The following is a 25,093-nucleotide window of genomic DNA, read 5'->3' as shown; positions in this document are numbered from 1 at the left end:
ATTTTTCTCAATTTATACCATATTTTGATTTAGGGTTTTTCTGAAATAGTTCTGATTTTTGATTGTCCTCTGTACTGTTATCTTAAATGAATAAAACATACTAAGGGCTTACTTCATTTGGGTTAACTAGAAGGCTCAACTTAAAAACATTTAAAGGAAAAGGACACATCAAGAAAGCAAGTTATCTATATGAGTACGAAACTATGTGGATCACACCTCTGGCAAGAGAAAGGAAGAAGGGAAGCAGTAAATACATTCTCTAAATGTTGCAGCACAAAGATGGTGAAAAGGAGGTCCTACAGGACAGAGACTCTTAGAGCAGGAGAGAATTGTCAGGCGGCTGCCGTAACTTCCAGTTACCACGACATCATGCAATCAAAGTGCCAAGCATGCCAATGATATATGGACACGGAATCTTTTTTAACATCAGCCATTTGAGTGTTATTTTCCACTTGGGAATATTTCTTCAATTCTCTGGTAGAAAGCAGAAAGGAAAAATAATGTTTTCTTCATGGAAAAACATGACTCACAAGCAAATCTGTATATGTAGTTTATAAAGCTGAAATTTCATTTAGGTATGGACTGATACGGCATTTAACAGCAATATGTCTCAAATTATAGCGATTATATGATTAGTTCTAGAATCCTTTAAATGAACCTTTTCAATATTCTGTAGAATTCCATATGGACTTTTGAAATACATTCCTTAGGATAACCTTTTCTGAAACATGGGACAGTGTTCTTGATTTTCCAAGGGCATTTATCTGTGTGTTAACTATACACTATTAACTATAGTGATGACCCCATAATCAATCCTTAAAGCAATACATGTGGGAAAAAAATTCTCACAAAGGATTTGAGATTATTTTAAAGAGTTCTAACCTCTAGTGTCCTTGGTCAGTTTTTTATAGGACAGACATAGGCCACTACTCAGGAGGAAGAGAAAGCTCTAGCTGGTATAGGACTTTATGAAACAGTGAGTGCCTCTTTAGGTCTCCAAACTTCAAAGCCTTGTCTGTTTACTGATCATGAATAAGGTCTTTTGCATGCTGCTGCTGGGTGCTGAGATATCCTATCTCCTGGGCTCACCGGGGAGATCTTTCATCAGTGATCTTGTCATTGCTACCTCTGACAGTAGTTAACATCGCTTAAGCTCTTGTCACTAGTTTTGTCAGCTGGCTCTCTCTGCTCTGTCCCTCACACTAGTAAGAATGTACTTACCAATGCGAACTGTTTCTTTCTCTATTTTGTTCTCACTCAGGAGCCCCAAACTACTGTAATCCACAACCCTGATGGAAACAAGGTATTCAGAAAGAATCAACATCATCTTGCTTTAACAAGATCATACATTTCATCAGATATCCAAAGCAAAATTAATTCATTATCTAAACATGGGAAAGAAAATTCTGACCCTTTTTCTACCGCACATTTTTTTTTCTGGGACCTGATTTATCTAGAATTGTATCCATATTTCTTTCAAAACAAAAATGAATGACTTCTTGAAAGAGAAATGAATGGTACTGTTAGTCAATAAAAGTCAGGTTAAGCAAAGTCTTTATGTCAAGATGACTGTGTATCTTAAGCAATTCCATCTGGTCTTTTTATTTTCTTCTCCATGCCTGTGTCTGTGCATTGTACTTTTGATATATTCTGCATGAAATTTTAGAATTTCTTGCTATGTCATTTCACTATCTTCAAATAGGTCAACTTGATTTCATAGGTGTGTGTTTAAATTTAACATTGCTTTTACATTTTATTCTGTTGTTATAGTGCTTTTTCTGTTAATTCACTGTTGTTGGTGTTGTTTCTGTTGTTTGGCATGAAATTGAAGCTGTCAGGGAGTTTAACTTCTTATGAAATATTTTTTTTTCTGTTGAATTATATGTATTTCAATAACATATGCTTAATGACTTAGTCTGAAAGACTGTAATGTTTTTTGTCTGTTGTTGATTGTGTAGCATGTTAACTAAATAATAGTACTTGTATATATGTTTATAGGATGAAAGGAGACATTTTCTCAATGTATTCCATGTTTCCAGTTTATTAATTCTCAATGTATGTCTAAAAGGAAAAAAACATACTTCATCACATTTTCCTCAGATATTAAATATAGTCATGGGTCCAACTTCTCCATACTCTTACCAACAATGTTTATTAGAGAATACATTTCCTCTGGCTTAACAATTAGTTGATCAATATTAAAATCATTAAAGTAAAAAATCAAGTATTCTTTCATATGAGATGTATTTTATGTTCATATCACTTAAAATATTTTCAGTCCTGAAAAGACTTGAAGTAGTCAGGAGCATTATATAGGAGAACATTTTTTTTTAATATCGTTAGCAAATGAAAGACCAAGCATAACAGCTGGAGTGGATACTTCAGTAGTGCTAGCTATATCATTTGTAAGAGTTGCTGCATGATACTTCTTGCTTCCATTAATTAGTTTATTTCTACAGTGCATGGGTTTACCTCCATCTTGAGTTTAAATCTGAACACTAGGCCACATTAAGAAACGCATGAAGACTGCTTTGGTTTTGTGTGTATGGAGACTCTGGACACACCTTAAGTTAGTCTGTCCCTTTGGCTTAAATATTATATATCCTATTTATGTAAATTAATTGCTTCTTTGAATATTCAACCTCTAAAAGGACACCGATTGGTATTTGCATCATTTCCCAAAATCTGTTTTTCATCACTGAACACATAGATCTCGATTGGAGGTTTGTTTCCAGTTTCTTTCAGCTCTAGCCTTTGATCATTACAAGTAGAAAATTGTGTTTTTCTTATGAATACTGCTAAATTTCTTTGCTAGAAAATGTTTCATTGGTACATTATTAATGGAAAAATTTATGAAACCATTTTAAGAAACTGTATCTTAATATTGGCAGTTACAGTGTCCTTTTAAGTGTGCTCATTAATCTTCAACTTCATTCGTAGTTTTACAAAGAAATAGCTTTGTCTTTCCACTGTGGAAGCAGACTTCTTATCAATAACAGCCAGTTTCTAACTTAGAAATGGATGAAAAAAAATCTGATTGTCCTTTCAAAAGTAAATTATTCATATAATTGTGCTGATCACAAACATAGGCATTCTTGTTAAAAGCAATTTCAGTATAATTCAGCTTAGTGCCCCCAGCTTCTTCATCTATTGATGGAATGAAATGCTTTCTGTCTCTACATAGGAATAAGACAAGTAGGCTGTGAATTCAGTGCTTGATTTAGTGCCTTATAAAAAGAAAGGATTATTTACTGATTAATTGGGAATAGAAATTGTTCTCTTTGAGGGTCAAGTTCAGTAGGCCAATATATCCAATTCCTGATAAATACATAGGAAAAACACACCTAATCGAGCGCTGTAACCGAAAATGACCTAACACAGCTCTTAAAATAAGTTGCATACTTTGGCTGCTTCTACAAATAACCCAGATTTTTCCTGCTTCAGAGATTAGGCCACCAGAGTATTCCCTTTTTGAAATGTTTGCAGCATTTGCCATTTTATTTCTATTAAAACCACATAATGTATTTGTCCATCTGCATGTCAACATACGTGCACAGCCTGCTGAAGAATTTTGCATGATATGTACATCACTTGCCAATTTTAAGAAGAATAAAAGGTTATCCATTGTTTGCAAATTAACACGTTTTCTTTCCAACAGGAGTCAACTGAGAGTTCAAATACAACAATTGAGGATGAAGATGTGAAAGGTATGATTACCTCAGAAATGGAAAATCCTAACTTGGAGTTTTATATATATATAAAGAAACCTTTATATATGTATATAGGTTTTTGTGAATTTTCCTAATATGTCCTTTCTTATATATATACATATATATGTATATGTATATATATACATATATATATAAGAAACCTTTATATATATACATATATATAAAAAAATTATTTTAAATAACTAATAAGTTTAGGAACTAGGCCCATTCTAAGACAAAAGTAATTTTCTTTTTACAAGTATATTACTATTTGGATTAGATGTATTGATTTTGTCAATTTTTTTCATATTATATTCTTTTCTCTGTCTTAAAAATATAGACAAATATGGTATATTTGAGCACATTGTGATTTTAACTACTAATGACGTTTTGAGGACATAATATCAAATTTTAAGTGTATCAGTCAAAAGGTAATATAAAAGGTATATCTATGTCTAGAAGACAGCTATATTCAAAAATAGAGTATGGAAAGAACCATTTTTTAAAAACCGTTTAATGGTCTTAGTGAGTTTCAGTGGAATTTCACATTTGGCAGCCTTTTCATCCTAGGTTTTTGTGAACTTTCCTAATATGTTCTTGACCTCCATTCACTTCAGTTAACCAAATTCTTTTAGAAATATAGATGAGTGGTGGCCAGCATTTTTGTGGACATCTCATTGCCTCGGCATACACATACTACACACACTTTTTACCTCTTTTTTGTCTCATGGCTGTTTTGGAAGTGTTAGTTTTGCTTTGGTTGCTTTCAGTTTTGTATTCTCATTTTTGTGATTCCATGTATGTAACTACTGTTTCTACCAACCACTTGCCTAGAAGCCATTCCAAAAAGAATGGTAACAATAGGATGTTTAAAAGTATTAAAGGACGTATTAAAGGAAAATAAGTATAAAACAAAATCAGAGATTCATCAGATAGTTAAACATGATTTGGAAAGATCACCTAATAGTATCAGCATGGGCTTTGATTCTGTACGTAGCATTAGTAAGACACAGTTTTGGAAAACTGTATTTTTCATATTGTGGAATAAAGAAGCTGGAAATTCTGAGGTCAGGAAGACATATAGGCAATTGTGAAAATAAAAATGCCTATAGACCACAAGTTGCCAGTCACCCATGCTGACTTTTTCCTCTTTGGTTGAATAGAACTATTAAAGTGTACTCTCTATTTATATTTTAGTGCACTGACCTAACCCTGCTAGAGATAGTCAGTCATTTTTTTCTGTTACAGTGGAAAGGTGAAGAGCTGTGTCGAGGATGTTCTTCAGTAGGTCTATTCATCTCACTCTTGCCCCTGAGCTAAAATTTGAACACAAGTAATTTTATGAATCATTGATGCCAGTCACATTAGTTAAAGAGATTCTTTTCAACCAAAAAAGCAGATATCCCAATTAGCTTTTATCAGTGATTCAGAAAGCATCATCTTTGTAAGTATTTTGGATTCATTAGCCCTTTCAGCCAAACAAAATGTTTATATGACTTTATACATTCTTCTTGAGCAAGAACCAGATAGGGGAAATAAACCTGTGCATTATCCACTAGAGAGACTGAATCTTTAAACAGCTGAATGATATTAGAATAACAACACCTCAGTATGTGTAGTTCATCCTAATAGGCATAGTCCTTGGTGATCAAAAGTAGTGTTTTAATAAGCAGTCTTTCTCACCTGAATTTGACTCTTTACTAAGCTTTGGTTTAGGATGATTGTTATTAATCCTATGTAAATATCAAAATATAACAGAATCCCTATCAGTCTCACCTTATAGTTTGTAATATTTTTGATTAAATAAAATTATATCAGCACTTCTCAGACAACAGTTTACTTCAAATCACAATGATATTGATTTCATTTTTCCTCTGGGATCTCACAAATTGAGTTAGTATTTGTCTTTGTGGTTACATGCTGGGACTACACATACCAAATGTTAGAGTAATTAAGCATGATATTGAGATGGAGAGAAACGTCCAGTTGATTATTGAGCCCAAAATGTTTTGGTTTGTTTTCCTTGAACTCAATAAGTAAGTTATTTAAGTTTCTGCTTATTTCTCCTTGTGTGTATGTGGCCACAGTCTCAGATATGAAGCGTCATTTGTATGCTCTGTAAGACCCACACAGCTTTTTGTGGGTAATGGTTTTTTTTAATATTGAATGATAGAAGAAAACTTTCAGAATAGAAGACACTTTTAAAAATCACCGAGGCCATCATTCTGACTACGAAACAGGTGATATATATATTGTCATATATATTTTTAATGTATTTATTTTCTAGTGATATGTTTGTGTGGAAATCCCTTCATTAATCAGTGCACAGGCCTTCAGAAAGACCCTAATTGATTTCTTCATTTATACGACCATGTTCTTTTTCTTAAAGTTTGCTATAAACTATGGGCAGTTTGGTAGAGAATGTTTATTGACCAGCTCTGTTAGAGCCCAAATTTACCTATATGTCTAAGCTCTAAGAATTCACAAAGGCTATCAGTTATAGAACCTGACCAAAGCCACACCCTCTCTATAAAACCATATCCTTTCTACAAAATGGTGTGTCTTTCTTCCCACATACACCCGACAATAACTTTGTTATCAGGATGAAACGCTAGACTTTTCAACATATTCTTAAAGGCCTAGTCCCCTCGCACTAGACTCCTAGACTCCTAGACTCCTGCATGCAGTCACATGCTCCATCCATTCCTGGTGGCTCTCTCACCTAACACCAGCACCTAGACTTGCATTGTTTCATGGTGGCATATGATCCCTAGAATACTGTAGCACATGCTTCCTATGTCAGTGTAGTGTACATTCTGTCTCCACTCCCCAAGGACCAACCTGGCAGTGACAGTGGTACACCCTCTCTATTATACAGGAACATAGTGGGGAATATTAACACATCATGGTGACCTAGCTAAAGGAAGAAATGAGGTTCAACCAACGGCAGAATACCTTTTTCTGGTATTCTGGTAGATAGGCTAACTGCTCTTAAAGGAGGAGGGAAGTAGAAGTCATAGTAGATTAGTAGTCCTTCACATTCAGGAAAATCTAGAGCACCTAGAAAGCCAGGGTTTGGAGAAGACCCATTAGCTTTGAGCTCTCCTTCTTAGTTTCTATTCAAAATGGCCTTTGGTTTTCAAAAGGACCCAATCTGTATGTTCTTCTTGAACTGTATCTAGGTTACCTCAGTTTCTTCATTCAGCAAATATTTATTGAATGCCTACTGTTTGCCTGAGCTCCACATTATCTTTTGGTGAACAGTCTTATTCAAGAGCTTTCAACAACTCAGAGTTAAGACATTCTTGTGTACGCTTTACAGGAAGCTTTTATGCTATCATTTAGGCCCTTTCTCTCACTTAATTCAATAAATGCAAGAAAACATGCTTTAAAAAATGAGACCCAAGAAAAATGGTAGTTTATATCTTAAAGTCCTTTTTACTTTTCATTTTTGAAAAGCTTTCAGCATTTAGTTACAACCACATTTCCCATCCTAAACTCACAGTTATCCTAAGGCATTTGCATTGTTTTACAACTCTTCTTTATAAAAGCTCCTCAGGCTCGCTGTTTTCTCTCCCCAAGGCAATGTGGAGTTCCTAGTGTGGACTTTTTGAGCCATTCCCTAATTTTGTCCTATATTCAAAACCAAATATTATTTTTGATTCTATGTCTATAAATTCATTAGGAAACTCAGTGTAATGGAAAGACACTATTGGCTTAAAAATAAAGAGGAGTCTTAATGAGGCATAGCTATTACCACCCAAAAGCAAACAAAATAAGTTTTCTTATTAGAGTGTACTGGTATTCTCAAAATATGAAGTTTTTACATCTAAAATTATTGAAATAGTCATTCCATTTTGAATAAATTTCTAGTAAAACAATTATTTCATTAGTTTAAGGCATTACAAACAGCTGTCATCATTAGCCTTTAGCTAGTAGATGGCAGCACTAACAGTGTGGCTCTCTAGGAGTATGGATGTCCTCAAAGACAGAGATATGTAGTAATGGTCCTCTCAGCACTGTCTATATTTGAAGACTCTCCTTAGGTTTGTGGCTGTAGCCACAGTTTGCAGGGCCTGGCGCTGTATGCCACAATGTCTCTGCACTTCATAACCTGCCCGACACCATTGCTCAGAGTCAGCTACTTCTTCCTGATGGGTATGCATCGGTTTGGCCCATCTGCTGCTCTTTCCCAGAGTTCCAGAGTTGTGTGACTGACACCTGTCGAAGTTGGGCTCTTCTGTGCCCTTGTGTCATCTCTGTCACTCACCCTGCTTCCAGCATCTCATTGCATTGAGCAGCTGCTTGGATCTCTTGCTGCATTTCATATTCCTTGCAGGTCTAGACCACAGGAGCTCTGTACAACAAGCAGAAGTGTATTGCTATGAACCTGACTGTGTGTGGAGACTTCATTCTGGTTTATCCTCTTTTTTCCTTTTGCCGGCAAATAGGTGATGATAATGAACTTGCATAGCATGTGTGCAGAAGGCCCAATTAGGGGCAAGAGTGTTGACACCTTTATTACTTGAATGGGGCCTGGCATTTGATGACATCTGGATATCAAGGTCTTGTCTACTCTACAGAATCACTTGACTAATGAGCTTTTTGTGTATGTCTTTGTAAATCTGTATATTAGTGGACACTGTGATGACTACATACTCAGATTCAACTATTCTTAAGTTCTTTTTTCCAACGAAGACCATCGCCTGGGTGGCTCAGTCGGTTAAGTGTCCGACTTCGGCTCAGGTCATGATCTCACGGTTCATGGGTTCAAACCCCGCGCCAGGCTCTGTGCTGACAGCTAGCTCAGAGCCTGGAGCCTGTTTCGGATTCTGTGTCTCCCTCTCTCTCTGACCCTCCCCTGCTCACGCTGTCTCTTTAAAAAAAAAAAAAAAGGAAGAAAAAAAGTCCTAAATCAAAAGGAACAAAACTAACAAAAATATGTAACTACTCATTTTATCATTAGGAAAACACAGGCTCATTCTACATTAATAAATTTTCACCATTCAAAGTTTCTATAAATGGCTTTTTTAGAAAGTTTACAAAACCCTGAATACACCTTTAGAAAATAATGGAACATTATTATTTTATGAAATGCTACATAAATTCTAAGTCATGTATGTTCTTCAATTTCAAAATCTTTTTTTGTTTTTAGGTAAAAATCTCATATTACAAAACATGCTTTTCATAATGTTTGTATAGAGACTGGGATACAACTTTAGCATTTTTACTGACAAAGGCTTGTGACATAGTTAACAGATTAATGTATGGCATTTTGGCCAGGTTTGGTGCTCCTATAAGAAAAAGTAGGGTAATTTATTCTAACATACTTTTCTAATACTCATATTTAAAATGACCACCAAGGATCCATATCAGGGCACAACTTGTTAACTAAATTAGTAACTGGCTTTCAGAACTGAGGCCTAAAAATATTTGCTAATTGCTGTTCTTTTTTGTGTATTATTCCTCAAAAACAGATAAACTCCTGTTTAGATTTTATTTTTACATTCATCTTATTTTTGTATTTTTAAGTTAAATTTATTTTCATTCAGGTATAGTTAACATACAGTGTTATACTAGTTTCAGGTGTATAATATAATGATTCAGCAGTTCCATACATCACCCAGTGCTCATCATGACAAGTGCCCTCCTTAATCCCCATCACCTATTTCATGCATCAAACCCACCCAGCTCCCCTCTGGTGACCATCAGTTTGTTCTGTATAATTAAGTCTGTTTCCCAGTTCATCTCTCCTCCTGACCTTTCCCTCCCTGCCTCTCTCTCTCCTCTCTCTCTCTTTTCCTTCCTTTGCTTGTTTATTTCTTAAATCTCATATATGAGTGAAATCATGTGGTATTTGTCTTTCTCTGACTTATTTCACTTAGCATGATATTCTCTGGCTCCATCCATATCTTTATAAATGGCAAGAGTTCATTCTTTTTTATGGCTGAATAATATTACAGTGTGTGTGCATGTGGGTGTGTGTGTGTGTATGTATGTATGTACACACCACATCTTCTCTATCCATTCATCTGTCGCTGGGTACTTGGGCTGCTTCCATATCTTGGTTATTATAAATAATGCTGCTATAAAATAGGGGTGCATGTATCACTTTGTTTTCATATTCTTTGGGTAAATACCCTGTCGTGTGATTACATGATCTTGGGAGAGTTATATTTTTAACTTAATGAGCAACCTCCACACTGTTTTCAACAGTGGCTGTACCACTTCCATTCCCACCAACAGTGCACACGGGTCCCTATTTCTCCACTTCCTCGCCAATACTTCTTTCTCGTGTTTTCGATTTTAGCCATTCTAATCGGTATGAGGTGATATTTGATTGTGATATTTGATTTGATATTTGATTGAATTACCTTTCCCTGATGATAAGGAACATTGAGCATCTTTTCATGTGTCTGTTGGTCATCTGTCTTCTTTGGAAAAATGTGTTCATGCTTCTCCCATTTTTAAGTGGATTATTTGGGGGATTTTGGGTGTTGGGTTGTATAAGTTCTTTATGTATTTTGAATACTAACCATTTATCAGATTTGTCATTTACAAATATCTTCTCCCCTTCTGTAGGTTGTTATTTAGTTTTTTTTTTAATATAATATCCTTCACTATGCTGAAGCGTTTTAGTTTGATATAGTCCTAATAATTTAGGTTTGCTTTTATTTCCCTTGCCTCAAGAGACATGTCTAGAAAAATGTTGCTATGTGGATGGAACTGGAAGATATTATGCTGAGTGAAATAAGTGAGTCAGAGGACAGATATCATATGTTTTCACTCATATGTGGATCTTGAGAAACTTAAGACCATGGGGGAACAGAAGGGGAAAAAAATAGTTACAAACAGAGAGGGAGGGAGACAAACCATAAGAGACTCTTAAATACAGAGAACAAACTGAAGGTGGATGGGGGGTTGGTGTGAAGAGGGGAGAAATGGGTGATGGGCATTGAGGAGGGCACTAGTTGGGATGAGCACTGGGTGTTGTATATAAGTGATGAACTACAGGAATCTACCCCCAAAACCAAGAGCTCACTTTATATACTGTATGCTAGCCAATGTGGCAATAAATTATACTAAAATGAATAAATAAGTAAATAGAAACTTTGGACAAAAAAAAGAATGTTGCTATGGCTGATGTCAGAGACATAACTGTCTATGCTCTCTTCTAAGATGTTTAGGGTTTCAAGTCTCAGCTGAAGTCTTTGATCCATTTTCAGTTTATTTTTGTGTATGGTATAAGAAAATGGTCCAGTTTCATTCTTTTACATGTTGCTGTCCAGTTTTTGCAACACTATTTGTTGAATAAATTGTTTTTTTACTCCATTAAGTATTTCTTCTTGCTTTGTTGAAGATTACTTAATCCTATAGTTACGGGTTCATTTCCGAGTTTTCTGTTCTGTTCCATTGATCAGTGTGTCTGTTTTTGTGCCAATATCATACTGTTTTGATTACTATAGCTTTGTAATATAACTCAAGGCCTAAAATTGTGACACCTCTAGTTTTGTTTTTCTTTTTCAAAATTCCTTTGCTACTTGTGGTCTTTTGTAGTTCTATGTAAATTATAGGATTTTTTGTTCTATTTCAGTGAAAATTGCTATGTTGGTATTTTGATAGGGATTGCATTAAACCTGTAGACTGCATTGGGTAATATAGACATTTTAACAATATTTGTTCTTCCAGTCCATGAGCATAGAATGTCTTTCTATTTCTTTGTGTCATCTTCAGTTTCTTTTATCAATGTTTTATATTTTTCAGAATACAGGTCTTTTACCTCTTTTGTTAGGTTTATTTGGTATCTTTATTATTTTTGGTGCAATTGCAAATGGGATTGTTTCCTTAATTTTTCCTTTTGCGTCATTGTTAGTGTATAGAAGTGCAACAGATTTCTGTAGGTTGAATTTGTGTCCTGTGATGTTACTGAATTCATTTATCAGTTCTAGGGGTTTTTTGTAGAGTCTTTACATATACATAGTGTCATGTCATCTGCAAATAGTGAAAATTTTACTTCTTCCTTACCAGTGTGGATGCCTTTTCTTTCTTTTTGTTTTCTAATACCCATGGCTAGGACTTCCACTACTATGTTGAATAAAAGTGGCGAGAGTGGACATCCTTGTCTTTTTCCTGACCTGAGGAGGAAAGCTGTAGTTATCCCCCACTGAGTATGACATTCACTGTGGGTTTTTCATATATGGCCTTTATTATGTGTAGGTATGTTCCCTCTAAACCTACTTTGTTGAGAGGTTTTATCATGAATAGATATTGTACTTTGTCAGATGTTTTATCTGCATCTATTGAAATGATCATATGGGTTTTTTTCATTTTCTTATTGATATGACATACCAAATTGATTGATTTGCAAATATTGAACCACTCTTTCATCCCAAGAATAAATCTCACTTGATTGTGATGATTTTTTTAATGTGTCATTGGATTCAGTTTTTTGTTGAGGATTTTTGCATCTATGTTCATCACAGATATTGGCCTGTAGTTTGTTTTTTGTGTGATGTCATTATCTAGTTTTGGTATCAGGATAATACTGGTCTCATAGAATATGGAAGTTTTTCTTCTTCTATTTTTTGGAATAGTTTGAGTAGAACAGGTATTAACTCTTATTTAAAATGTTTGGTAGAATTCACCTGTGCAGCCATGTGGTCCTGGACTTTTATTTGTTGGGAAGATTTTTTATTGCTGATTCAATCTCTTGCTAGTAATCGATGTGTTCAAATTTTCTTATTTCTTCCTGCTTTAGTTTTGGTAGGTTAAATGTTTCTAGACATCTGTCCATTTCTCCTGGGTTGTCTAATTTGTGGGCATATAGTTTTTTATAATATTCTCTTAAAATTGTTTGTATTTCTGTGGTGTCGGTTGTTATTTCTCCTTTCTCATTGGTGATTTTGCTTATTTGAGTCTTGTCTCTTAGTTTCCCTCTCTCTCTCTCTGAGTAATCTTGCCAGAGATTTATCAATTGTGTTCATCTTTTCAAAGAACCAGGTCCTGCTTTCATTGATCTGTTCCATTTTTTTTAGTTTCTGTATCTTTTATTTCTTCTGTAGTCTTTATTATTTCCTTCTTCCTGTTGGTTTTGGGGTTTTATTTATTTATTTATTCATTTATTTATTTAGGTATTGTTTGTTTTCTTTTTTATAGCTCCATATAGATGTAATGTTAGGTTGTTTCAGATTTTTCTTCTTCTGGTATAAAGTTCCCTCTTAGAACCACTTTTTCTGCATCCCAAAGGTTTTGGACCGTTTTGTTTTCATTTCTGATTCTTTCCATGTATTTTTTGATTTCTTCTTTGAGTAATTTCCATATCATAATTAAACTACCAGTTTTTAAATTTTGAATTCATTTTAATAATTCAGAGTTTAAATATCTAGCATATACTATTCATAGATAATTACTTAATATGAAAGATAAAGTGTAAAAGGTAATGAGACTCATAATTTATATAATCAAAAATTTTATAGTCAATAAGCTCTAATTTACATTATAATAGAGCTGCATATGTATTGAGTGTAAAACTTTGTCTTTTTTTCCATTTACCTATATTTCCCATCACCTAGTAAAAATGGTGCAATAAGAAGCTAAATTTAAAATTATCTACAAGTTTTTAAGTATTTTATTACTTTATCTCCCTTACTTTTTCAGATTGTAACTTTATTACTTTTTTAATGATATAAAAAAATATTAGCAAGGATCTGATTGGAATCCAGAGTTTACACTCTTGTTTGTAATTCTTTTATCTAAATTACTTAAAGCAAGTTTTATAACTTCTCTGTGGCTCAAGCTTTCCCAGGACACATAATTTAAATATTGAAATCAATAATACAGAATTGTGAGGGTTTTATCAACCCTATTTTAATGCAATAGATTTTTATAAAGTCTCATATTTTAAAGTGTCTACAATTACACATTATAAAATAATATAAATATAGATGTTATAAACTATTCAAAATAATTATAAAAAGACATTCAGGAATAAGGTTGAATTCAGGAATAAATTGCCGCAGTTCTGTGGAATATTATTACAATGGGAAAATATGGTCCACTACCCTATATGTTTAAAATGTTATCATAGCACTGATGGACTATAAATTGACATAGCACTGATGGAGTATAAATTAGTACTTTAAACACATCCCAGCAAGAATTATTATGGGGCTGTATTTCCTATTTTTAATGTCTCTACTATCTATAATTACTTTAAATATCTAAACTTATTTTACCTGATGCATTTCTATGCAGAAATTATAATTATTTATGTTTTATTAACTACAAATTTATATAATTCTGAAATTATTTATTAGAATAAAATACTTAATGAAATACTGTCTCCTTTGCTGAGTTTGTATCATTTTATGTCTGGATCATGTAGTGATTCTTCTTGTAAATCAATGAAATGTGCCCCCCTCCTTTTTTTTTTCTTTTTTTTTTTTTGTATGGACTTCTCAAATCCCTTTGATTTGCTCAAGAGGCATTAAGTCTGAAGTAGTCAAATAAATAAATAAATCAGTTCTGTGCCTTTTTTACTGTTTTACCTGGTTACAGATCATTCCATTTCAGACCATGTTAAGTGGAGATATTACAGGAAGAAGTAAAGAAGGTATTACTGAATGAAAGAGCTTAATGGAAGAGATTATGTAGAAGTAAAGGATTTTTTTTTTTTTTGCATCTGGAATAGTGGCATTTACATTATTCAGTTCAAATAGTCCATGAATATTCTGTGGGCACTTTCGATGTAAGAAGTACTATGTACTAAGTAAGCACTAGCCACATCTCTTGTCCTGGTAGGTGAGTCTATAAAAGACAAAGACAATTCTGCATGATAATATACCTTCTTTGTTTCTAGCTGGTCTTCAGATAATTATGAAAGAAGGAATAATATGTTCACTAAACAATAAATATAAGGACACAGCTAGAGTCATATGTGAGCAATACAGAAAATTTCAGATGCATGTAACACATGTAATTCCTAACAAAGAGACCAGTATTTCAAATATTTGGATCCAGTTTTGTTTTTTAGAAAAACTTATTGAGCACCCAATTTTAACTGGATGTGAATAGACTAGGCTGAGGCTAAAAAGGCTCACATTTTTCCTCATGGAGTCAGCAGTGTTACAGTATCCTCTTTAATGAAATTATACCTGGGTACATTACCCCAGTGAATGGTTATTTTTGCATTAAAACTTTATTCTCTGGGAAAGAAAATTTCCTCCAGGATACATGAATAAAATGTTTGTGCTTAGTGAATTNGTTATTTTTGCATTAAAACTTTATTCTCTGGGAAAGAAAATTTCCTCCATTTTTTTTTTCCTTTTTTTTCTTTTTTTTTTTTTTTTTTTTTTTTGATATATAATGATGTAACATTATTCTCTTGGCCAGTGTTGTTTAACAGAATTTGTCAATCCATTATATGAAAATAAGCATTCTGGTTGATACAAAAGGACTGATATAGTTGTTGGGATTGCAGTGATTTGTTTTACTGTGGTAAAATAAATGTCCCTGCTAGTGCCATATTATCCTTAATTACATATATATGGGTACTATACTACCCGAAGGAAACAATTTGCAATATGCAAATACCTTTGGATGTTTGGTTTGATCTCTTTAGATTAGATGAGAAAATTTAAAAACTACACTTGGATTTGAACATTCAATTGTGTTTTCTTTAAAAAGAAATCTACATCATACTATCAGTGCAAGCTTTGATCTAGTTGCATCATTCCTATAGATCACGTCTCCAACATTTTTTCATGTATTTGTGATCAAATGCATCTATAAAAACTGAATTTGACATGCCTGTGGTATATTCTAGTTCCTTTAATACTCTTTGGTCATCATCTTAGAACTTTCTTTGTCTCCTCAGTTTTGCTTATACCCTGCAGTCTATCAGCAAATCCAACTGACTCTCCTTTCAAAATACACACATTTTTTTTGCACTTGACACTTGCTTACTAACTGTACTCCCACCACCCAGGTCCAACATAGTATTGTCTTTTGGCCATATTATTGACATGACTACTTTTCCAGTCTCCTTGCTTTAGCATTACCTGATTATGGTCTATTTCACAACATAGTAGTCAGGGTGACACTTTTAACATATAGCAGATTGTATAATGTTTCCACTCTGTATTTTCCAGTGACTTACAAAGCCATTTTATTATTTTTTTATTTTGTATTTTTATTGTAGTATAGTTAACATAAGAGTGTTACATTAGTTTCAATACAGTATACCAAAGCCATTTTAGAATTAAAAGTACCTCCATGATGAGAACTTCCACCAGCCATGCCTCCATTTACCATCTGGCCTCATCTCATACTGTATACCTAGGAACACTATTCCTGAAATGTATCAAGTAGGTTCCTGCCTTAGAGTCTTTGTACTTGCTGTTCCCTCCCTGTTATGTCCTGATACACATTCCATGTTGCTTGCTGGCTCCTCTTTTTATGTCTGATTACCCTCTCAGACTCTGATGACCCTGCTTTATATTGTGCCTTCAACTCCAGCAATTCCATTCTCCTTCTCTGCTTTACTTTTCACCTAGGGCCTTACATTATGTGAAATATATGTTTTACTTACTTGTTTAATATCTCTCTCTTCCTCTACTAGAATGTAAGTTTCTTCAGGGCAGAGATTTTTGTTTTGTCCCATGCTGTATCTGCAGTATCTAAACCAATGTTTGGTAATAATGGGAATAATAAATATTTAATTGATGGAGGTAGGAAGCATGGAGGATACCCACCATGCCCTGTCCTACTAGCCAATAAAATGAGAGTACTCTCAAAGTTATGATCTCATCACCTTTTATCTCCATAGGTTTGTATGCAGATATCCTCTGCCCCTCCCCTCATAATTTAGGAGCTAAAAATATAGAAATTGCAAATGTAAAAAGTAACTTACATAGGATCTTCATCCTTGTTTGGATGGCACATATGTTTTGATGTCAAACTGTGTTTGAATCTCAGACCAACCTTTGATGGACTGTGTAATCCCAACCCTTTATGTAAACCTCTCTGAGTCGTATGTACAGTAGGGATGATAGTATCTCAAAGCTTAAATTTTCTTTTTACCTTCAAGAGTGACAGTTTCATATTTTTTTAATTTTTTTTTTTTTTTTGAGACAGAGAGAGATAGAGTATGAGCGGGGGTGGGTCAGAGAGAGAGGGAGACACAGAATCTGAAACAGGCTCCAGGCTCTGAGCTGTCAGCACAGAGCCTGACACGGGGCTCGAACCCACAGACCACGAGATCATGACCTGAGTTGAAGTCGACCGCTTAACCGACTGAGCCACCCAGGCGCCCCCAGTTTCATATGTTTTATCCTAACAATAATAACAATAATAAAGCATGGTAACACTCACTAGAGATAATGTTTGTTAAATGCTTGGTAAAATGCCTGGCTCATGACAGTTGCTTAGTCAAATTATATTATTTCTGACCATTCTTTCTTATGAGTAGATGATATAAGCACAGAGGCTTCTAATTAAAAGAGACCATAAATCTAAAGGGACCTGTGTTTTTTATTTTAGAATCAGTGTTTCTATTTTCTAAGCCATTTATTTCAGATAAGTGGGTAAACATTTATAACTGTTAAGATCCACGTTATAGGATCTGGCCAACTTACATAAACATAAAAGCTGCCCAAGTACAGAAATATTCATTTTTTTATAGAAGTTCATACTTTTTTTTTTTTAAATTTCTGAGAGACAGAGAGAGAGTGCATGAGCAAGCAGGGGAGGGTCAGAGAGAGAGGGAGACACAGAATCTGAAACAGGCTCCAGACTCTGAGCTGGCTGTCAGCACAGAGCCCCACGCGGGGCTCGAACCCACAAACTGAGATCATGACCTGAGCCGAAGTCGGATGCTTATCCGACTGCCCCTAGAAGTTCATACTTTTTAAAAAGGCTTTTATTAAAGAAACAGTATTCTTTTGAGGTTTGATAAATTTAAAACAAAATTTTTTAATGTTTGTTTATTTTTGAGATTGAGACAGAGCATGAGTAGGGAAGGGACAGAGAGAGAGGGAGATACAGAATCCAAAGCAGGCTCCAGTCTTTGAGCTGTCAGCACAGAGCCTGATGTGAGACGTGGGGCTCGAACTCACAGACTGTGAGATCATGACCTGAGCCGAAGTCAGATGCTTAACCAAGTGAGCCACCCAGGTACCCCAACTTTTGATGAATTTTAAAGGTAGATTATGTTAATTAACTGCTTTTTTCCCCTCCATGGTACCATATGGCAGACACTTAATAAATCAATATGTTATTTATGAGGTTTTTTCCTTAAGTTAATTTTGTTTGAACACTTAAAATTTTGAGTTAAGAGACCTACTTTGTTTTTCATTAAGCATAAATATATTAATTATTCAGCCTTCCCTCATCTAAACCAATTTTTTTATCCTTGAATGTTTTCAAGTGTTTTGAAAAAATTGCTCAGTTTGGCTCTCTTGATCATTCTTGTTGAGAGTAAAGGTTTCTAGACTGTTTTCCATAAAAGCAAAATATATGTTTACAAAGAAGCATATATGTACAAAATTATTACACACTTCTCAAACAAAATTTCTCAAGAACCATAACCTAAAATATCCCTCTTGGAGATTGTAATTATCCAGTTCAGTCTTTCCTCAAAGGGCCTTGAACCCTCTTGATAGAAATTAAGGGATCAAGTGTGAGAGACCTATTTGTTTTTTTGTTAAATAATTTATTACAGGATCATTGATTTCTTTAACATCACTACCTGTGGTTAGAGTGTGTCTACCTAGCAAAACACAGATGGCAAATGTTAAGGAGAGATTTTTGGATTTTAGGAAGTTTGAGTAATAGACAAAAAACCCATTACTATTATGTATTTTCAAATTTAAAAAGGAAAAAAAAACTGCTGCTACAAAATGTCATTTGTTTATAATTTGAACTAGGGAATATCTTCCATTGGGAAAAATACTTTGTGGTGGTATCAATTTTGAGTATAGAGTATTTTTATTTAAAGAGTATTTTTATTTACTCTATACTTATAGATAGAAAATACAAATAGAAAAAATATTTTTATTTAAAACACAGAGTATTTTATTTCCATACCTAGCTTGCTTTACTAAGAAGTCTAGTATTCTAATCAAATGTTGTGCCATATTACACAAAGTTAAGATGAACAAAAATTTAAAGATATTCCTGAACAGGAGAGAAATACCTCTGAAAAGGTTAATGATCGTTAATGACAGACAAGGCAGCTTACTTTAAAGAGACTACTATGATTTTTTAAAAATATTTTTTCAGTATAGTTACAGTTTGAGTATATGAGATTGTGTATTTTAACTCTTTCCTCAAGAAATAGGAGTCTTCGTTCATAGTCTCTACAAGTAAAAAGAGGAGAATAAGGTGGCATTTAATAATATCATTTAAATAAACAGCTAATAAAAATGAAATGTGGTGTTTACTTGCTATGGAGGATAAAGCAAACAAAAAAATGAGTTTGGATGAAGGTCAGATCTGTCCCAGACTTGTTATCCTAAAGTCTGTACTACAGTTTTCTAACATGAGCAGGGTTGTGAATTATTGGAGAATTTCCTCATCAGTGTTATTTAAATTATACTTCATTTCTCATCATGTTGTGTAATCTGTTGATACAACTGCTAGAGACAGTTTTTAAAGATATTTCTGGTGGTCTGCCCTGCTGAACTTCCAAGTCAGTATTTCCATGCTAACTCACGTTATTCTCTATTTAAGATTCTTACTATTGTCTTAATCTCAGTTATCATTAAATAGATATGAATTTTATAAGTGTGGACTGTTAATCACTCACCAAATAACCTGAATGGTGTATTTGATGAATGTTCGTCATTTGAATTCAACAGATAAAGGCAAAACAATATTCCCTACTTAGAATGTACCCATTCTAAGTTACATTTTATAATAACATGTTAATTTAAGATAGTTTACATTTGTAATACATCCTAGAGTAAAATTTACAGTCATTTGTTCTGAAATATATGGTTCATAAATTACTGTATTCACATTGGTTAAATAAAAAATAATTTTACTGGGTTTGTAAAATTTGGTCAAGATATTACAACAAGTACTTTTACATTACTTTCCTAAGCTGAATTTAGCACAGAATATCACAGAGCTGAACTGGTTATATAGTGCCAATGTGAGGAATCACTTTAATAAAAAGCATTTGCTGTGAGAGCTCACTTAAGAACTTCTGGTCTGATATGATATTTTCACTTTTCCAAATTAAGCTTTGAAAAATGTAGTAAATAATCACAGAAATGACTCTTGGTCCTGGAGGTCTTACCAGTGCAATCCGTCAAATGCATGGAGACATGAGAAGAGTTTTAAGAATTGATATCATTTTGTTAGAGGGTGTGTGTGTGTGTGTGTGTGATGAAAACAAGAGTATATGTAAGTAATTTTCCTCTAAATCTAAGTTAGGTTTCCAAGTTGTGACAAAACATTGTAAATTTATATCCAGATTGATTGCAGCTCTGCCTTTTCACTGCAGTGGTCTTGGATCTCAGAAGGCAACAGTGGTCACATGTATACAGGCACATATATTACATTGAACCCTTGCGTTTGGATCCACAATGCCATAGACAACTGACTTATCAAGAGAGTCTGTCATTCCATAATTTTCAAAATTAAAAACCTCCTCATTTATGTTATTTGTCCTATAAACTTGTTTCACTAGTTCCCTAATTTACCATTGATTAGAGAAGGTGTAGTACTCTTGAATAATGTATGAATGCAATTGGATTCTCTGATATGTTTTGAAAATTGGCCTTTCTTTTCCCATTTCACTGGACCTCATCTGCCCTTTCAATTCTCATTTATTGATTGATTCTGGAAGCTATGGATTGGATAATGATAGACTTTGTAAAGGAAGCACAGCAACTGTTTTTGTAGGTGTTGAAGATGAGAATTAGCTAGAAAGTATGGGATCACAATGGCAGGCAATGTTGCTGCCTATTTTGGGGAATGGTTCAAAATGGGACAAGTAAAAGTACTTAACACTTAGAAAAAAGTGAAATGACATTCTTAGAGTTAAAGTATCTATAAAGTGGTGATAAAACTGCTTTAACTTCAGCCTTACTGAGACAACATTGGTATGAGAAATTCTGAAATATGACTAAGAGTTGTGTGAACCTAGAGACAAGCAGAAAAGACTTTAAAAAATCAGATTGGTCTCAATAAATGTGGAGACAGAATAATATTTTTTGTATTCTTACTGTATTCACCCTCATTCTTTCTCAAAAAGCAAATCCAGGAACATCATACTTCAATTAATTTTGGTAGGGCTTTTGTTTGTTTGCTTGCTTTTTCTTTTTGCTTTGTGCAAAACAAAGATTTTAAAGTGGTTTTGGAGTATATAGAACATGCTCTTAAGCTTATCTTGCATTCTTCATCCCATGGAGCCCTCACAAACCTACCAGTTGAATTATTCAGGAAAGTGTAGTTACAAATAAACTTATCCAAAAATATGCTGAATTCTATTTTTTTGCTAGTTTCAAACTGTATACTCTTTATATAGGAATGGAGTAAGTTATTAAAAATAAATATTAAGCTAAACCACCATAGAAACCATTGGAGGAGAAAAAAGCCTGCTCAGGACTGCACAGGTTTTTAACCCTTCTCAAAGTTTTGTTTTGTTTTTTAACTACTGGCTATTCATACTGAAGAACAGAGCATTAACACTTTGACAATTACTTTTGACCATAAAGCCACATGCTTCTTTTGGCTGAAGTTACATAAAATTGGTTAAAGGGGCTAATTGGACTCATTATAGTTCAGGGTTTGGGGAAGGCTAGATTTCCTTTCTGTCAAAAAACAAAACAAAAATTTTCTAATATTAAAAATTTCTAAGTCTCATTTTCTCTTTTACAAGTCTGATTATTCTTCTTTTGAGAAAATAACTCATCTACAGTGGAGGAAAGAAATACTCCTTGAGCATGCTTAGTATTTTTGTTACATTCAAGTATATAAATTGATGCCAGGAGACTACATTTTTTTAAAGATCTAATTAATATACCACACTATATAAGTTTAAGGTATATAGCAAATGATTTGGCTTACATGCATTGTGAAATGATTACCATAGTAAGTTTAGTTAGCACTTAACATCTAATATAGATACAAAAAAAAGTAAAAGAAATGTTTAAAAAAAGTTTTTTTCTTCTGATGAGAACTCTTGGGATTGACTTTTTAACAACTTTAACATATACCATCCAACAGTGATAGCTGTAGTCACCACGCTGTACATTTTTTTTTTTTTTTTTTTACTATTAAGTTTATTTATTTTAAATAAATAGAGAGTGCTGGCAGAGGGACCAAGAGAGAGGGAGTGAATCCCAAGCAGGCTGTGCACTGTCAGCACAAAGCCTAACACAGGGCTCAATCCCATGAACTGGAAGGTCATAACCTGAGCCAAAATCAAGAGTTGGATGCTTAACTGACTGAGCCACCCTGGTGCCCTGCAAGTTTGTACCTTTAGACCATCTCCTTCCAATTCCCCCTTCTCCTATCTCAGTACTGCCTATGGTAACCAGAAATCTGATCTCTTTTCCTATAAGTTGTTTGTCTGGATGGTAGATTCCATATATAAGTAAAAATATACAGTATTTATCTTTCTCTGTGTCACTTACTTCACTTAGCAAAATGCCCTCAAGGTCAACCGACATTATTGAGGAGACTGCAGTTTAATCCTCAAGCAGCTGATGTGAATCTTTGAACCAGTTTCTTAAAATCTTCTTCCATGTCATCAACTCTTAACTGGAAGTGGTACCACACCTATCTGATTCAGACACATCTTAATACTAAAATACTCAATAGTATTCACAATGTTGTGCTATTTCTAGCTTCTACAAGTCAGTTGGGGATAGCAGAACAGTTATTCAGTTACTTTAATGTGGCTGTACTAAATCCTTCCATATAAGCAAATATTCTATATAACCACATTTTGTTTCTCTATACTCTAAAACTTACTTAAGCCATTTTTAATGAAAATCTTTGTAAGTACATATCCCTTAATTTTTTTTACAAAAATTAGTAAATGTTTTACTTCTTTAGATCTTGAGTCATTTTAGGAATGACATGGTCATATTTTGTAACTCAGTGATATCCTCACAAACTTTATTTTTAAGATGTAAACCTTATACTAAATGATCCCAGTGCTAGAGTTTTGTTTTTAAATATGTGTTAATCATCTGTTGTCAAGGCATAGAAATTTAACAGGGCTTAGATTAATAGTACTTCTTCCCCAATTAACATTTTAGGGTTTAAAACTAAGAGCAGTTTTTATGGAGCAAACTACAAAAATGGTTTGAATGATTTCATTTTGTAATCTTGAGGACCACTAGTGATTAAAGAGCTGAGTAGTTGATGTTATGGAACAGGTGACTTCTGGATAAGTGAGCTTTACAACAATTGTTGGAAGGAAAGCATTATTGAGAAATTTGGTAATTTCCAGCTCTTAATTTGAGTAAAAAATTCCAGATTAAACCAGTCAACTCTAAAATCCTCTCTAGGCTTAATTTTAAAAGCCAAAATAATGGAAAATACTCTCCTGAATGTTAATACATGAAACTCGTGAAATAAAAAGGAAATCACCAAGAAGCAAGCTGTTAATTGCATAGGAAATGCCAAACAGCTTAGTTGATAGGCACCTTTTTCTATAAACTACCCATAGCATGAAAATGTTTGCTGAAGATAATAACTATTCCTAAGAGTTATTTTTGTTAATGGCAGTGTGGAAAAAGACAATACAACCATGGGGCACCCAGTTTTGTGAAATCAGTATAATAATTAATTACAACCTTGGCCCAGTAATTAAGCAGTCAGTCACCTTGCCAGAGTAAGTTTAAAGGCACTTAGGTGGTTCATTTAAGTTTATGATTTCAAAATATGGAATTAGGCACTGTGGGCTGGAAAGGAGCATAGATTAGTGAATTAAACAGATACCTCAGCCAAATAAAGCTCCAGCCCTGGCACAGCTTCTCACTTTGCTGGATGACTTGAGCAAGTCACTTAACCTCCCTGTCCTTCAAGTCTTTGGCAGCCGAGTGCCCAATCCTCTGAGAAATGAAGAAAGAAGAAGTTAAATGAAATAGAACTATACCTCTTGCAAAAAGTAAATGAGCAGAATTGCTGATGAGCTAATAGACCCCAAAAAGCTAAAATTTTAAATGTGCAACTTTCAGTCATTAAATAAGTAATCTTTAGGCACAGTTCACTAAAAGATTTCAGTGTGTGGTAGTCTGCTAACATTTTAGTAAAGATCAATTTGCATCTATAAATACAGTTCATTTCCTAGTCTGAGTTTCACAGTAGACAAGATAGACTCCTGAATAAGGTTTATTATCAGGTGGTTTCATCTGAGCACACTTTTTTTTTTTTAATAGTTTATTGTCAAATTAGTTTCCACATAACACTCAGTGCTCATCCCCACAAGTGTCCTCCTCCATGCCCATCCCCCCTCCCCCCACATCCATCAGTCCTCAGTTTTTGTCAGCATTCAAGAGTCTCTCATGGTTTGCTTCTCTCCCTTTCCCCCACCATTTCTGCCCTTCTTCTCCCCCTTGTTCCTCCGTCAAGTTCCTCCTAATCCTCCTATACGTGCAAACATATGATATTTGTCCTTCTCTGCCTGACTTATTTCGCTCAGCATAACACCCTCAAGGTCCATCCATGTTGCTACACATGGCCAGATCTCATTGTTTCTCATTGCCATGTAGTATTCCATGGTATAGATAAACCACATCTTCTTGATCCATTCATCTGTTGAGGGACACTTAGGCTCTTTCCATGTTTTAGCTATTGTGGAGAGTGCTGCTATGAACATTGGGGTACATGTGTATCTGAGCACACTTCTTAATCCCAAATCTATAACTACTGGAAAGCTCAAGTTTGAATAACTAGGATCTTTCTCTGAACTCAGTTCTCTTGAAAAGAAATTACAAGTTTAAACATTGACTGGATATGCCTAGTTTATCTTGCTAGACCTATATAAATTACTCTGGCATCTAAAATACCATGGCCTCACATATCATGGTCATTCTGCTGATTCTGAGTTATGCAAGGTCCATAGGTGCCCTTTTTTGGGGGGATTTTGTAGGGGTTTTTAATGTTTATTTATTTTTGACAGAGAGAGAGAGAGCATGCACATGCAGTTTGGAGCATGGAGGGAGAATGAGAATCCCAAGCAGGCTCCATGCTGTCAGTGCAGATCCTGATCCTGAGCTTGAACCCCTGAACCATGGGATCATGACCTGAGCCTAAACCAAGAGTCAGACACTTAACTGATGGAGCCACCCAGGGGCCCCCATAAGTGCCCTTTCAGTTAACACAGTTACTTTCAAACTGCTACCAGATGTGCTCATCATCAG

General features: G+C 34.3%; 1 protein-coding gene across 14 annotated transcripts in view; it reads left to right on the top strand.

Annotated features, from left to right (window-relative positions):
* Window positions 1-25,093, top strand: part of CAMK2D (calcium/calmodulin dependent protein kinase II delta) — a 305,906-nt gene that overhangs the window by 263,300 nt on the left and 17,513 nt on the right. For 7 of the 14 annotated variants that reach the window (XM_077755039.1, XM_077755032.1, XM_077755029.1 and 4 more), the window contains 2 exons: window positions 1,262-1,303; window positions 3,659-3,707. In XM_077755039.1, the coding sequence (XP_077611165.1) occupies window positions 1,262-1,303; window positions 3,659-3,707 (91 nt within the window). The remainder of the gene's footprint in view (window positions 1-1,261; window positions 1,304-3,658; window positions 3,708-25,093) is intronic. The other 7 variants (XM_077755034.1, XM_077755033.1, XM_077755037.1 and 4 more) reach the window with 1 other exon arrangement.

The sequence above is a fragment of the Crocuta crocuta genome, unplaced genomic scaffold (genome assembly GCF_008692635.1).
Source record: "Crocuta crocuta isolate KB4526 unplaced genomic scaffold, BGI_CrCroc_1.0 scaffold52, whole genome shotgun sequence".
Classification (NCBI taxonomy): domain Eukaryota; kingdom Metazoa; phylum Chordata; class Mammalia; order Carnivora; family Hyaenidae; genus Crocuta; species Crocuta crocuta.
This window is presented reverse-complemented; position numbering and strand designations above follow the sequence as displayed.